The 14,973-nt window shown below is 41.1% G+C and overlaps 2 protein-coding genes across 2 annotated transcripts in view; both read left to right on the top strand.

The window, feature by feature from the left end:
* castor1 (cytosolic arginine sensor for mTORC1 subunit 1) overlaps nucleotides 1-5,477 on the top strand; it is a 32,476-nt gene extending 26,999 nt beyond the window's left edge. The window contains exon 9 of the mRNA XM_061818161.1: nucleotides 5,075-5,477. Coding sequence (XP_061674145.1) covers nucleotides 5,075-5,146 — 72 coding nt within the window. The 3' untranslated portion in view covers nucleotides 5,147-5,477. The remainder of the gene's footprint in view (nucleotides 1-5,074) is intronic.
* A 2,535-nt stretch (nucleotides 5,478-8,012) lies between these two features.
* Nucleotides 8,013-13,056, top strand: LOC133499810 (uncharacterized). Its single transcript, XM_061818167.1, has 3 exons — nucleotides 8,013-8,396; nucleotides 9,308-9,444; nucleotides 10,574-13,056. Exons 1-3 carry the CDS (start codon nucleotides 8,252-8,254, stop codon nucleotides 11,006-11,008), a joined length of 717 nt encoding a protein of 238 aa, XP_061674151.1. The 5' UTR covers nucleotides 8,013-8,251; the 3' UTR covers nucleotides 11,009-13,056.
* Nucleotides 13,057-14,973: the final 1,917 nt, after the last annotated feature.

Genomic DNA, 14,973 nt, shown 5'->3' with positions numbered 1-14,973 from the left:
AGGTAGAGCAGAGAACCATGTGGTGGAAGCTGAGAAACGAAGAATGTTGAGTTGCCTTTAGGAAAGAGTTGAGACAGGTTCTCGGTGGACAGGAGGAGTTCCCGAAAGACTGGACTACTACAGCCAAGGTGATCAGAGAGACAAGCGGGAGAGTACCTGGTGTGTTTTCTGGTAGGAAAGGGGAGAAGGAGACTTTGTGGTGGAACCCCAAAATAGAGGAAGTCATCCGAGGAAAGAGATTAGCGAAGAAGAAGTGGGACACTGAGAGGACTGAGGAGAGGCGAAAGTATAATACATTGAGATGCAACGTCGGGAAAAGGTAGAGGTGCCGAAGGCTAAATAAGGGGCATATGACGACATGGACACCAGGTTGGACACGAAAGAAGGAGAAAAGGATCTCTACAGGTTGGCCAGACAGAGGGATAGAGATGGGAAGGATGTGCAGCAGGTAAGAGTGATAAAGGATAGAGATGGAAATTTACAGTGAAGAAAATAAGTATTTGAACACCTGAGAATACCAATGTTAATATTTGGTACAGTAGCCTTTGTTTGCAATTACAGAGGTCAAACGTTTCCTGTAGTTTTTCACCAGGTTTGCACACACTGCAGGAGGGATTTTCGCCCACTCATCCACACAGATCTTCTCTAGAGCAGACACAGGCTGTCACTGAGAAACGCGGAGTTTCATCTCCCTCTAAAGATTTTCTATTGAGTTTAGGTCTGGAGACTGGCTATGCCACACCAGAACCTTGATATGCTTCTAACGGAGCCACTCCTTGTTTTTTCTGGCTGTGTGCTTCGGGCTACTGTCACGTTGAAATACCCAGCCACCACCCATCTTCAATGCTCTGACTGAGGGAAAGAGGTTGTTCCCCCAAATCTCACAATACATGGGCGCGGTCATCCTCTCCTTAATACAGTGCAGTCCTGTTCCATGTGCAGAAAAAAACCTTCAAAGCATGATGCTACCACCCCCATGGTTCACAGTATGGATGGTGTTCTTGGGATGGAACTCATATTTGTCTTCCTCCAAAGATGGTTAGTGGAATTATGACCAAAAAGTTCTATTTTGGTCTCATCTGACCACAAAACGTTCTCCCTCTGTATCGTCCAAATGGTCATTGGCAAACTTAAGACGGGCCTTGACATGTGGTGGTTTAAGCAGGGGAACTTTCTGTGCCATGCATGATTTCGAACCATAACGTCTTAGTGTATTACCAACAGTCACCTTGGAAACGGTGGTCCCAGCTCTTTTCAGGTCATTGACCAAGTCCTGTCGTGTAGTCCTGGGCTGATTCCTCACCTTTCTAAGGATCATTGAGACCCCATGAGGTGATATCTTCCATGGGGCTCCACTCCGATTGAGATTGAGTGTCATGTTTCGGTTCTTCCATTTTCTAATAATTGGTCCAATAGTGGACCTTTTTTCACCAAACTGCTTGTCAATTTAGCCCTTTCCAGTTGTGTGGAGTTCTACAATTTTGTCTCTGGTGTCTTTGGACAGCTCTTTGGTCTTGGCCATGTTACAAGTTTGTGTCTTACTGATTGTATGGGGTGGACAGATGTCTTTATGCAGCTAATGACCTCACACAGGTGCATCTGATAAGAGCATAACATATGGAGTGGAGGTGGACTTTTAAAAGCGGACTAACAGGTCTTTGAGGGTCAGAATTCTAGCTGATAGATAGGTGTTCAAATACTTATTTGCAGCTGTATCACATAAATAAATTGTTTAAAAAAATCATACATTGTGATTTCTGGATTTCACTATTGAAATGATCTCTCTCACTTTGGACATGCACCTACGATGAAAATTTTAGACCCCTCCAGGATTTCCAAGTGGGAGAACTTGCAATATAGCAGGGTGTTCAAATACTTATTTTCTTGACTGTATTGACTGGTGTTATAGTGTGCTAAATAGTTGGAAAGAGTACTTTGAGAAGTAGATGAATCAAGAAAATGAGAGAGAAGGAAGAGTAGAAGATGCAAATGTGAAGGACCAGGAAGTGTCAATGATTAGTGAGATGTTAGGCACTACAGAGGATGAAAAATGTAAAGGCAGTTGGTCCTGATGACACATCTGTGGCGGTATGGAAGCAATTTGGAGAGGTAGCTGTGGAGTTTTTGACCAACTTATTCAACAGAATACTAGCGGGCGAGAAAATACCTGAAGAATTGGAGGAAAAGTGTGCTAGTTCCCATTTTTAAGAACAAAGGTGATGTTCAGAGCTGTGGGAACTATAGAGGAATAAAGTTTATGAGCCATACAATGAAGTTATGGGAAAGAGTAGTGGAGGCTAGACTCAGGACAGAAATAAGTATCTGCGAGCAACAGTATGGTTTCATGCCTAGAAAGAGTACCACAGATGCATTATTTGCCTTGAGGATGCTAGTGGAAAAGTACAGAGAAGGTCAGAAGGAGCTACACTGTGTCTTTGTGGATCTAGAGAAAGCCTATGACAGAGTACCAAGAGAGGAACTGTGGTACTGCATGCGTAAGTCTGGTGTGACAGAAGTATGTTAAAATAGTACAGTACATGTATGATGGCAGCAGAACAATAGTGAGGTGTGCCTTAGGTTTGACAGAAGAATTTAAGCTGGAGGTGGGACTGCATCAGGGATCAGCTCTGAGCCCCTTCCTGTTTGCAGTGGTAATGGTTAGGCTGACAGATGAGCTTAGACTGGAATCCCCTGGGAACATGATGTTCACAGATGATATTGTGATATGCAGTGAAAGCAGGGAGCATGCAGAGGAACAATTAGAAAGATGGAGACATGCGCTGGAAAGGAGAGGAATGAAGATTAGCCGAAGTAAAACAGAATATATGTGTGTGAATCATAGGGCTGGAGGGGGAAAGAATTAAGCTCCAGGGAGAAGAGATAGCGAGGGTGGATGACTTCAAATACTTAGGGTCAACATTCCAGAGCAATGGTGAGTGTTGTAAGGAAGTGAAGAAATGGGTCCAAGCAGGTTAGAACAGCTGACGGAAGGTGTCTGGTGTGTTGTGTGACAGAAGAGTCTCTGCTAGGATGAAGGGCAAAGTTTATAAAACAGTGGTGAGGCCGGCTATGATGTACAGATTAGAGGCTATGGCACTGAAGAAACAACAGGAAGCAGAACTGGAGGTGGCAGAAATGAAGATGTTGAGGTTCACTCTTGGAGTGAGCAGGTTAGATAGGATTAGAAATGAGCTCATTAGAGGGACACCTAAAGTTGGAGGTTTTAGAGACAAGGTTCGAGAGAGCAGACTTTGATGATTTGGACACATCCAGAGGCGAGAGAGTGAGAATATTGGTTGAAGGGTGCTGAAGATGGACCTGCCAGACAAAAGAGCGAGAGGAAGACCAAAGAGAAGGTTGATGGATGTTGTGAAGGAAGACAGGCAGTTGGGGTTAGAGAGGAAGATGCAGGAGATAGGCTTCGATGGAAAAAGATGACACCCTGTGGCGACCCCTAACGGGACAAGCAGAAAGGAAAAGAAGTTATCTTTGATTTTTATAAAACTGGTACATTTGTTTTTGATCATTACAAAAAAAATGTACGTTTGGCTTAGTAAAGACTAAATCGTTGTTGTTTTCCTCGAAAAGCCGAACATTTGTTGAATTGCGTGAGAAATTGAAGGTGGTTTGTTTTTTTTCTGCCCATTGTGGTGATGCAAGATCCCTTGTAAGTCGTCAAGTGCAAGATGCGAGTGGTGTCATGGAACGCCGTGATTACAGGAAGTGGGGTGTGTATGTATTTTTAGCATGGAGTAGGCTAATGTTAGCGCTTCTAGTGGCCTGTGATCAACGCAAGCAGTGACACCCCCAACTCCCACAGGTGGAAGACTATAGAGTTGTCGGTCTGTCGCAACAGCCCAAGTTAAAGGAAGTTGAGGTTGTCCCTCATCGAGCGCTCGCACTTAATTAGAAAAAGTCGGAAAGGGGAAGAAATAGAACTGTGTGCGTGACTCACGAATGATAGCCACGATTAGTATCCGAATAGAAATGGGAAGCGACTATTCAATGGATTAGTCAAAGTTTTGTTTTTTAATTCCACTGAAATTAAGAGTGAATTTTTGAGTCAGTCTTGACCTATGTGTACGTTTGTGTGTGCCTTCCTGATAAACTCGCAGTTTCTACCTCTCAGAGTTCCGGAAGCTGAGATTTCCCAGGTTTTACGAAGGAGACTTTTGCAGCACAGACATGGCCCGCTAAGATTGCAGCAAATCTTTTTATTGTTCTGATTAATTTTGATTTAAATAAAATGTATTGTTTTAAATGTGAACAAGTCACAGAAAAACAAAAAATTATCAGAAAATCACAAATTATGCATACTCAAAAAGTAGTAGGAAGAAGTGAAACTTTTTTTTTCTACCCCTACCTCTACTTCCTTATACTGTAATCTTAGCAGTATAGTACTATAACTCGATAATACTGTATAAAAACTATAATAATTCAGAAATATACCTAAACATCCTTATTCTTATATAGACTAATGATGTTGGGTTCAATGCAGACTTAAAATGTCCTTATGGGTAAAGGGTTTCAAATTAAAATGTCAAGCATGGGGTCGGTTTCAAATGTAAAACAAGGTTTTAAGGTTCCAAGACGGTATTGGCCTTTTGAATTAGGGTGTCAAGCATGGTAAAGGGTTTCGAATCCAGCTGTGAAGAAAGAGTTAGGATTTCAAATTCGGCTCTGAAGACCGGTTCAGGTATTAAACGAGGGTTGAAGTTTCGCAATCGGATGTGACGCATGGGATAGTGTTTCAAACTCAAATTTCCAAAGTAGGGTTTGAAGCTGCGAGTTAAAATTTCAAACAAGAATTAGAATTTTAATGGGGGTTGAATTTGGTGTGGGCAGCGTGGGTTCAATTCCCGTTCAGCGATGTTGGCAATATGTGCACTGCGGGTGACTGGCGACCAGTTCAGGGTGTAGTCCGTCGTGGCCGTGATAGGCTCCAGTACTTCTGCGACCCTTGTGTGGATAAGCAGCTTGAAAATGGATGGTCGAATGATCCATATTTGGGAATTAAGTTTTTGCTAGGGTTTAATGGAATCATAGAAAACTAAGTTGTCTTTATTTTTGGGAGGTACCCGAAGAGGACATCGCCAGTGTGAGCGACATGCTCAACAAGCAGAGGATGGACCCGACACCCGACTGAGGGCTGAACCCCCCCCCCATCCCTTTCAGGAGCCCAACGCGGAAATTGCCTACTGACACGTTCAGGTTTTTGGCGGGATGCAGTTCTCAAAAATGTAGCCAACATACTAAAAGCATGTGGTTAAGTGTCTTTTTTTAATAGGTCAGCATTTTACAAGTTAGTAAAAAAAAAAAAAAATACAAACAAGACAAAGTACCATTAGGAGGTCAATAACTTGTCTTATTTGCACAAGCTTGATTTTGGCGGATATGTCTGATGCTTTTTGGGTACATTTTCAATGACTTTGAGTATTGTGCAATGTAACTCCAATAAAAGGTATGGGAACTTGAAAGATGGGTGTCTTTTTTGTCTTTTTATACCACATGAAAATTATTTCAAAGAAATATTGGGCGGAAAAGACATTAGAAAATAATTCAATTATCTTGGGTATACAAAAGTAAATACAATAAACACATTTTTGAAAAAAAAAAATCAAACAGAAATACTGCATGAGAATAGAACACAAAATATAAAGTCATACTGTACTGCATCACCTTTGGCAAAAATCTGTATCAGGTTTGCGTTTTAGCATACTGACTGTCAATTAACTGCTAATTATGCAAGTGGAATGTGTTATGAAACACATGACACGGTGCCTGAACCCTGAATCCTCCAACCCAAGACACGCATCACTTAAAAAAAAAAAAACTGCAGTGGAAACTCAAAGATCAGAATCAGATTTAATGGCCAACTATGTAACAACACACAAAGAATTTGTCTCTGGCAGTTGGTGCCACCCTGGTACAATATTCATGTTGAGCACTGAGAAGAAGAAGAAACAAACTAACAAGAACGAAGAACAATGGACCTTCAATGAATAGGAAACTAAACCTTATAAGAGTCACAGTTGTGCAAAGATGCAGTCTTCTAGCATTTTGAGCAATTAGTGCTTCAACGCCCCACATTAAGTTAAGTTTATACAGACTGCCTTTACCCATTCGTGGTTCACCGTTATAGACCAGTGCTATGCCAATTGTGCAAAGGAAGAAATTTAAAGTGATGAATCGTGCGATAGTCTACACTATATATTATTAATACTAATATTGATTTGACCAGCAGGATGTGAGTGTGTGTCCCAACAACAGCGCAAGGCAGAAAATAGTATGTTCGCCGATCAAGAATGGAATGACTTAGTTTAAAGAGGGGGAAAAAAAAACGTTTTCAATGCCTGCTAGCTTTGATTTGCATTGATCGGTAGTGCCTACCCGATGGAAGGATGGAAGAGCTGGTGGCCAAAATGTTTAGGGTCCGAAAGGATCCTGCCCACCCTTGTCTTAGTTCGAGTGGCGTGCAAATCTTCAAGGGGGCGTAGGGTGCCGCCAACAATCTGTTCAGCGGTTTTGATTGTCTGTTGCAGTCGGAGCTTGTCCTTTTTTGTGGTGGCCCCAAGTTGCAGTCGGAGCTTGTCCTTTTTTGTGGTGGCCCCAAACCAGACTGTGATGGAGGTACACAATACTGATAGGCTGACCGCTGTGTAGGACCATCTAAGCAGCTCTTGTGAAAGGGCTGTGCTTCCTCAGAAGCCCAAAGTACATCCTTTGCTGGGCTTATTTGAGGATGGAGTTGATGTCCGTCTCTCACTTCAGGTCCTCTGAGACTGTAATTCGCAAGAACTTGAACGTTTGAATCAAGACAGTTGAACAGAGTGAGAAGCACCTGAGGCAGCACAATGGGCTCAGCTGGTAAAGCGTTGGCCTCACAGTTCTGAGGTTCTGGGTTCAATCAAGACCCGCCTGTGTGGAGTTTGCATGTTCTCCCCATTCCTGCGTGGGTTTTCTCCAGGCACTTCGGCTCCCTCCTACATTCCCAAAACATGCAACATTTATTAGAAACTCTAAATTCCCCCCAGTTGTGATTGTGAGTGCGGCTGTTTGTCTCTACGTGCCCTGCGATTGGCTGGCAACCAGTTCAGGGTGTACCCTTACTCCTGCCCGTTGACAGCTGGGATAGGCTCCAGCATTCCTGATATCCTCATGAGGATAAGCGGCAAAGAAAATGGATGGATGGATGGATGGATGGATAGAGGGGCAGTTGTGTTGAAGGATAGCTCCTGAAATCCACAATAATTTCTATAGTCTTTAGAGTGTTCAACGCCAGGTTGTATTGGCCATACCAAAGTTCCAGTCTCATCAATTCCTGTGGATACGCAGACTCATCGCCTGATGACTGTGGTGTCATCTGCAAACTTCACCATTTTGACAGTCGGGTCCCTTGAAGTGCAGTTGTTTGTGTAGAGTGAGAAGAGCACAGGGGAGACGACACAACCTTGGGGTGCCCGGGTGCTGATAGTGCATGTGGATGAGGTGGTGTCCCGCAGCATCAACTGTTGTGTCCTGCCTGTCAGGAAGTTCTCGATCCACTGGCAGATGGCAGGTGAGAAGCTGAGCTGGAGAAGTTTGGTGGAGAGGAGTTCAAGTATGATGATATTACGGTCAATGTAGAGCTGAAGTCCACGAACAGGATCCAAGCATCGGTTCCCTCACTGTCGAGATCTTCAAGGAAGAAATGTAGACCCATGTTGATGGCATCATCCACAGACCCATTAGCTCGATGGGCAAACTGCAATGGGTCCAACTGGGGACTTATGACACATTTGAGGTGGTCCAGCACAAGGCGTTCAAAGGACTTTATCTTTATCGGACAGACTACATCGCGGAAGTACGTGGAAATCTAAAGGGAGTGGAATATATATATATATATATATATAAAATTATCAACGAGCTTCATCACTTATAACATTATCATGCCCATAAATACTACAGTATCAGTAGGGGTCTACTATGTACACCCATAGGAAACAATAAAAACAGAAATCATCTGGGTTTTTTTTAATGTTGATTTCACAAAATAAGCAAAACAAGCACATTTGAAATTAAAAAGAAATGAAGCGTAGATCCATATTTTTAGATTACAGTAGAAAGTGAATTCTGGGCGATCTTTAAAGTGAATTTTGGGCGATCCTGTGTGTAGGTGGACGCTGATGTGTCAGTGAAACGACACTTGACACGTGTTGCAAGTGGTCACGTCTTGGAATTTTGGTGTGTCATTGGGAGTGTTTAGTCCAATATGAATATGATGATGATGATGATGATTATGTGTACATATAAGATAGCTTCCTTAAAGGCAGGTCAGGTCATAAAAAGACACAAGTGGCGTGAGGAATACTGTTGGACAGAAGCTATGGCTTTCAGGCTCAAGACACTGCACTTGGGTAAGAACTAAATATCCATTTTGAAAATAATTATTATTGTATGCCCTTTTTATCTTCATCATTTAACCTTTTTACTTTAAAAAAAAAGCAATTTAACTAATTTCATCTCTGAATTACTTCAAATTTCCACTTTTGGAAAAATTGACTTGAAAAAAATACTGCTATTTCAAACTTTTAAAGTTTTATTTTGGAATCTTTTTTTTTTAAATCATTCAATCATTACCTGTGATTCACAACAAAAATGTTGACCAATGAAAAAATACTAGTCTATGTTGTAATTTTTTGCCCGTACAAATATTTCGTTTGCTTTTTACATTTACTTTTCTATAAAAATTTTGCTAATTGTCTATGTATTTATTTATTTTACACATAGGTCTCTTTTCCTATATACTTACTGTACTTTGAAAAAAAATGTTAACCCTAGAAAAGACCTTACCATTGAGTAATTGTTTTCAAATACTTTGTTTTCCTTTACAATTTTTAAACATTTTAATATATAAATATATGCATTTAGTGTCACATCATTGAATTACATGATCACCAATGTCCTTCAAAACTCCAAAAATCTAACCACTGAGGGGGGAAAAATACAGTAATTATTTTAAGTCACTTTCTTTTCTTACAAATGGTTTTGATTCCTCTTGATATTTGTTTTAAAATACAAATTTGTAATTTTGTGCGATTTAAATTGTGCACCAACATTTTACTGGGCACTCAGTGAATTTATTACTACCAGAAAATGCTTTTCTGATTAAATAAATGTTTTCGTACCATATTTTGCACATGAAAACGCTAACGGTCAAATATTATTTTTACCTTTATTAAAAAAAAGAGAAACTGTTTTACTATCTAGATTGAATCACCTAATTTTTAATATTTAAGTGTGTGTCTTAATTTGCCCTTTTGGTTAGCGCTGCTAATGACGTTCATGGCATTTCAATGTCACGCGGCGCCCCTCGAGGCCAACGATTGCCAGGACGCCTTCTCCAGACTCAAGTCAATAATGAGCGTCCTTATCCTGCAAACGGAGCATCTACTCCGCGAATATGTAAGTATGCCTGGCTAATAGATGCCCTCACTCATGAGGGTAAACCGCAATAATGTCTCAATAAACAGTGTGGGGACGTTTTGGGACAAAAATTTTCCAAATTCCGAGCTTATCATAATGCATCACAACAAACCACTTCCTGTTATTGAGAATGTAAATGAATGGAAACAGGTTTGTTTTACACTTTGAGCAATATCTTTATTCATTCATTCATTCGTACATTATTTTTTTGTACTGCTACCCTCACTCGGATCGTGGGGTGGGGTACACCCGTGCTTGTGTGAGTTTTCTGCAGGTACTCTGGTTTCCTCCCACGTTCCAAAAACATGCAAGGTAGTTTAATTGAAGACTGTAAATTGCCCATAGTTGTGAATGTGAGTGTGTTGCTTTTATGGTCCCTGTGATCGTTTGTCAACTTTACAAAGCCTCACATTCAGGCACTCACACACACATTCATATGCCAATGGGCGACTGCTGCCACTCAATGTGCTGCCAGGAACACTGGAAGCAAACTCACGGCACTTCCTGCATTTGTCATATGCCGAAAGATAAAAAAAAAAGATCAAACAATATCAGTTTGTATGTCACCGTGATGCTTTGGCATGGAGATGAGGATAATGTGCTGAGTCCTGATTTGAATGCATACGAGCCAAGAGAATTTGTCATCATTTACAGTACTTTTAGTACTCTGTGGCATCGTTTACAGTAAGGCTCATTGTCATTAATGATGATGATTGCTTCATCTTTTCAGAGCTGCTGTTGATGTCTCACACTGCAAGCTGCGGTTTATTAATCATGTTTACTAATGTCAGTTCACATCCGTTGTATTTATCTCAAAAGATTGAGCTTCCTGTATTTCGTTTCTTGCTTGCAACTCTTTTGAAGTCCAAGTAACTTGATACCACTTTCAAACGGGATTGGAAAATGAAACTGTAATAAAAGAGAAATCATCAAACAATGCAAACGTTATGTTTCCAATATGGAAAAGTCCAATATCAAGGGTACAAAAACTAATATATTTTTAGGGTTTCAGACAGTTCGGGACATTTTTGAACACCTGCTCCAGAAACGGTCCCTGGGCCTTATTTTTATAAATACATCCTCATTGATCTACCCTGCATCCCCACAGATGGCGTTCCACGGTCTGAACTTCTTGCCTACCAAAATGCCAGACTACGCCGTGAAGGGCTTCAACTTTTCCGAGCAGCTTCAGGACATCTACTCCCAGAACGTGGTGTTCAACCAGCATATTCAGAAGGTTGAACATTACCAGATTGAAGACTGGGGAAACCCGGAAAACGTCGCCGAGCCTCTATACGAAGTCAAAGGGAGTTTTCGCAGCCATACAGCGATTTTGATCCAAATGGCCCAGCAACTCTACCCGGAGGTGGTCCTGACAACTGTACAGCCTCAGCACGAGATCCACAATCATGGTTGGGCTAAGAAGTCCTATGGCAGGAAGGTCATCGTAGGCCTTAAAAACTGGCTCGCCAATGTCCAAAAGGTCCTGGAGGTGACTCAGGGGCCCTGTGACAACCACACTGCTGAGGCTCAGCAAGCCTGATGGGTGTTAAAGAACTGTTAGAGAATGTTAGCGAGACTCCAAAATCCAGCTCAAGGAGGTAGCTGGATCTGAACTGTGTTTCACTGCTGATTACTGTCCTTTTCTGAAGACTTTCTGAGAGAAGCGTTGGGTGGGGTGGGGGGGGGGACTGACACCCCAGCTGAAATTGGCCACTCTTGGGTCATGAAGGTTTCTGCTGAGTTTTTTGGAAAAACTGTTCACAGGGTGTATACATATGACCATAATTCCGTTCTAGAAGGTAGATAGATATTTGCCACAGCTGATTCCTTCTAACTGAGGCTGCAGACCTCCAAGCAGAATCAAAATCCAAAATGTTCCCAATTCATAACCAGTACTTTCAAGTCAGTGGGTGAAGACCTCTACCCTGACCCCAGAATCTATTATTATTATTTTTGCACTATACGTCTCCGCCCACTCCTGGCGGAGTAAATGAAGAGATTCAGTGAAGTTGTAGAAAAATTTAAATCCAGATGCAGAAGCTAGTCACATATAAATTGAGTTATGTTGAGGCTGTGGGGGGAAAAATACTGACTGGACATGGAACTCAGAGGGTCCAGATTCAGAAGGGAGCCTGATATTTTCCACTATGGATTCCAACATTATTCTTCTAGTAGAAGTAATTTTCCCCAGAATAAAATCTTCCTTGGCCCACAGGTCAACGCTCACAAGAGTTGTAGCAAGGAATCAGAGGGCGCAGATCTCTGTCAAGGCCCCAGAGTTCCGAGCCAGAAGCTTTGTCCGGTCTAAACGAATCTGTCACCTTTTTCCATTCCTCCGATGAGGTTACTGTTGTTCTTTAGTCACTGTAAAATATGATTATTTAATTTAATATTACTACTTGCTGTATGTTATAGTTCTATTTTTTTTATGAATTAATGTGCCAAGTTTATAAATAAAGTTGTTTTTTGTTCATAAATTTTGTTGTTGTTGCTTAAGTATTGTCAGCCACACATGAACAAAATTGCACTGGGACATAGGACAGGTTAATATGAATATTTGACTCTGTAATAATAAAGTAGACTATCCTAATGAAAATCTCAACAAAAATCACCAGAGATATTCAGTCATCATTTAAATGCTTGAGGGATAACACATCACATCTCCTTATTTGACCATTTTCCCAAGAAAAACGCAGGACATCACAAAGCGTTTGGTAAAAACACAAGCAACATGAGTTAGACTTCCCGGAAGTACCGGGAAGGACTTAATTGCATTAGTTTTTGTTGTACAATATTTATAAATATTGAAGTCATCAAATCCACAAATACAACTGTCATTTTTGTGAGTAGAAACTGAGATTGAATACATAAAAAACATCAAAATTGCACTTAAACATTGAACAGCTATTAACATTGATACTGTCTTGTGCATTTATCAGTCTTAAAAGTCACAAGCAACATGTATATATAAATATATACATCTCTATTGTACATGGCGGCACGGTGGACTCAGCTGGTAAAGCGTTGTCCTCACAGTTCTGAGGACCCGGGTTCGATCCCGGCCCCGGCTGTGTGGAGTTTGCATGTTCTCCCCTGCGTCGGTGTTCTCCAGGCGCTCCGGTTTCCTCCCGCATCCCAAAAACATGCAACACTAGGGTCGCGGGGAGTACTGCAGCTTATCCCAGCTGTTAACAGGGAGGAGGCGGGGTACACCCTGAACTGGTTGCCAGCAAATCGCAGGGCACATGGAGACAGACAACAGTCGCACTCACAATCACACCTAGGGGAAATTTAGTGTGTCCAATTAATGTTGCATGTTTTTGGAATGTGGGAAGAAAACAGAGTGCCCGGAAAAAAACCCACCCAGGGACGGGAAGAACATGCAAACTGAAAATGAAATAATTTTGGTGATCCTAACTGACCTGAAACAGGAGAGGTTTAGTCTGATTTGACTTCAGACAGTGAGACAAAAAAAAGAAATTTCTTTATACAGAGTTAAACTTCGGGCTTCAATTGTGGAAGTATGTGTGTATGTATATGCATGTATTTGTGTGCGTGTATATACATATGTATATACACACACACACACACACGCACAGACACACAGGAAGTTTTGATATTCTCCCAGTGCCTCTGGGTACTCTGGTTTCGTCCCACATTCCACAAACATGCAAGACACGTTAATTGAAGGCCCTAAATTGCCTATTAGTGTTAATGTGAGTGCGAATGGTTGTTTGTTTTTACAGTATCTGCTCTATGATTGGATGGCAACCACCTCAGAGTGTACCCCACTTCTCGCCCAAAGATAGCTGGAATAGCCTGTGACCTGAGTAAGGGTAAGGGCAACAGAAATTGGATGGATGGATTCCCTCGTGATGGCCATTAATCAAGCTGGCAAAGAAGCTGACAAGCAAATACAGTATGTTTCCCTAAATATGTCACTTTGGTTTGTTCTGCCTGCAGGATGATTAATAGTCCCTTGCTGATATGGTATCCCACATGGCTAGTTGACTTCAATCATGTTTGAGTGTGGGGACACACAGAGAGAGGACCTTCAAAATCCTAAAAATGTTAAAAGTTTTCAAATTATTTTGAGGGCCCTTTGAATTTGCTTTGTTTCCATCTCATTATAAATCTCCCATATGCCAAATTTCCCATATGCCAAAGTTTAGAACATAATTTGGTCGGTATGTCTATCAAGAGTAGACTCACAAAAAAGAATTAGGAAAAAGAAAATCCCTCCCTGAAAAGACAGAAATCAACCATTTTGTTTTGAGATTGCCGTTTTACAGCCTACAAAGACAAACTCCTGTGAAACCTTTTCTAAAAAAAATTAGCCCCCAATGCCACTTTAACATAGGAATTTTAAATTTGCTAGACTTGGCTTTCATGTGATAGGCCTACCAAAAGTATCAAGAAGCAATACTCAACAACACAAGTAGTCTTCAGTTTTGGCTAACTATTTTCGGGTCATTTTTTTCATGTCCTGTACTACTGACTCGGAAAAAGTGTAAATTTTGGTCTTGTTGCATTTCAGCGCGGAAATGTGGTAGCAAATGTAGGATAAACAGGGGGGGGGAAATGAAGGAATAATTGTGATCATAATTATCATACATTTGCTTCCAGTAAAGAAATACTTTGCTCTGCCCTAGATAACGTGGCAGCCTCCTAGCAGGAGATAGCAAGAACAAAAACATCTAATCATCAGAACTGTTAGAACTGCTACCTGTTAAAGAAATGATGACCACACATGTATTCAGCAATCTTCCACACATGCACACGCACATGAACATGTACACCTTGTTTCAAACTATTTTGCTTGTCGTCTCCTTTTTGTAACATCCATGTCAATAAGGGGCGTCTTAAAAGGTGCTGAGGAGAGGATAATCAGAGAGTGCAGTGGTGAATCGTACGAGACAGTTCCTCTCCTCTCTCCTCGCGAGACTTGAACTGGTGTCTTTGCTTCCTTTTTTCTCCTGTTTAATGAATGTCTGATTGGTGAACCTGACACTTAGACAACTAGATTTTTTAAAATTCTACCCCCAAAGTTCTTAAAATAATATTTGGCAGCCCTGTCTATTCTGCGGGACCAGGGGTGGTTAAACCTTTTGGCTCAGGAGCCACCTTGACATTTAAAATTAGACAGGCTTTCATAAAAAAATACATAAAAATAAGGCATTCTATTGTTAATAGTTTGAATAACTTTGTTGGGGGAAAAGTGTTTTGTTAATCACCTTTTTTGCTAGTGCAACAAAACTATTTTTGTTGTAGCACTTCTAAGAACACATCTGAGATGTTCACGGACATGCAAAGACAAACACTAGCACCATTCTTTGTGCCATCCTCTGGATTCTTGGAAATTTCTTGGCACTTCATAAACCATAAAAATCATTCAGTTTTCTCTTTTAAGATCAATCAGTTCCCTCTTCAGTTTTTGTGGTGCTGTTTCAGGTTCTTGTGTGACTGAATCTTGGTTAGCAGTTAGTCAGTTTAAAGTGTTTTGCT

This window comes from Syngnathoides biaculeatus, chromosome 4, assembly GCF_019802595.1.
Source record: "Syngnathoides biaculeatus isolate LvHL_M chromosome 4, ASM1980259v1, whole genome shotgun sequence".
In the NCBI taxonomy this organism is placed as follows: Eukaryota; Metazoa; Chordata; class Actinopteri; order Syngnathiformes; family Syngnathidae; genus Syngnathoides; species Syngnathoides biaculeatus.
The sequence above is the reverse complement of the archived record's forward strand: the minus strand, read 5'-3'. Positions and strand labels throughout refer to the sequence as shown.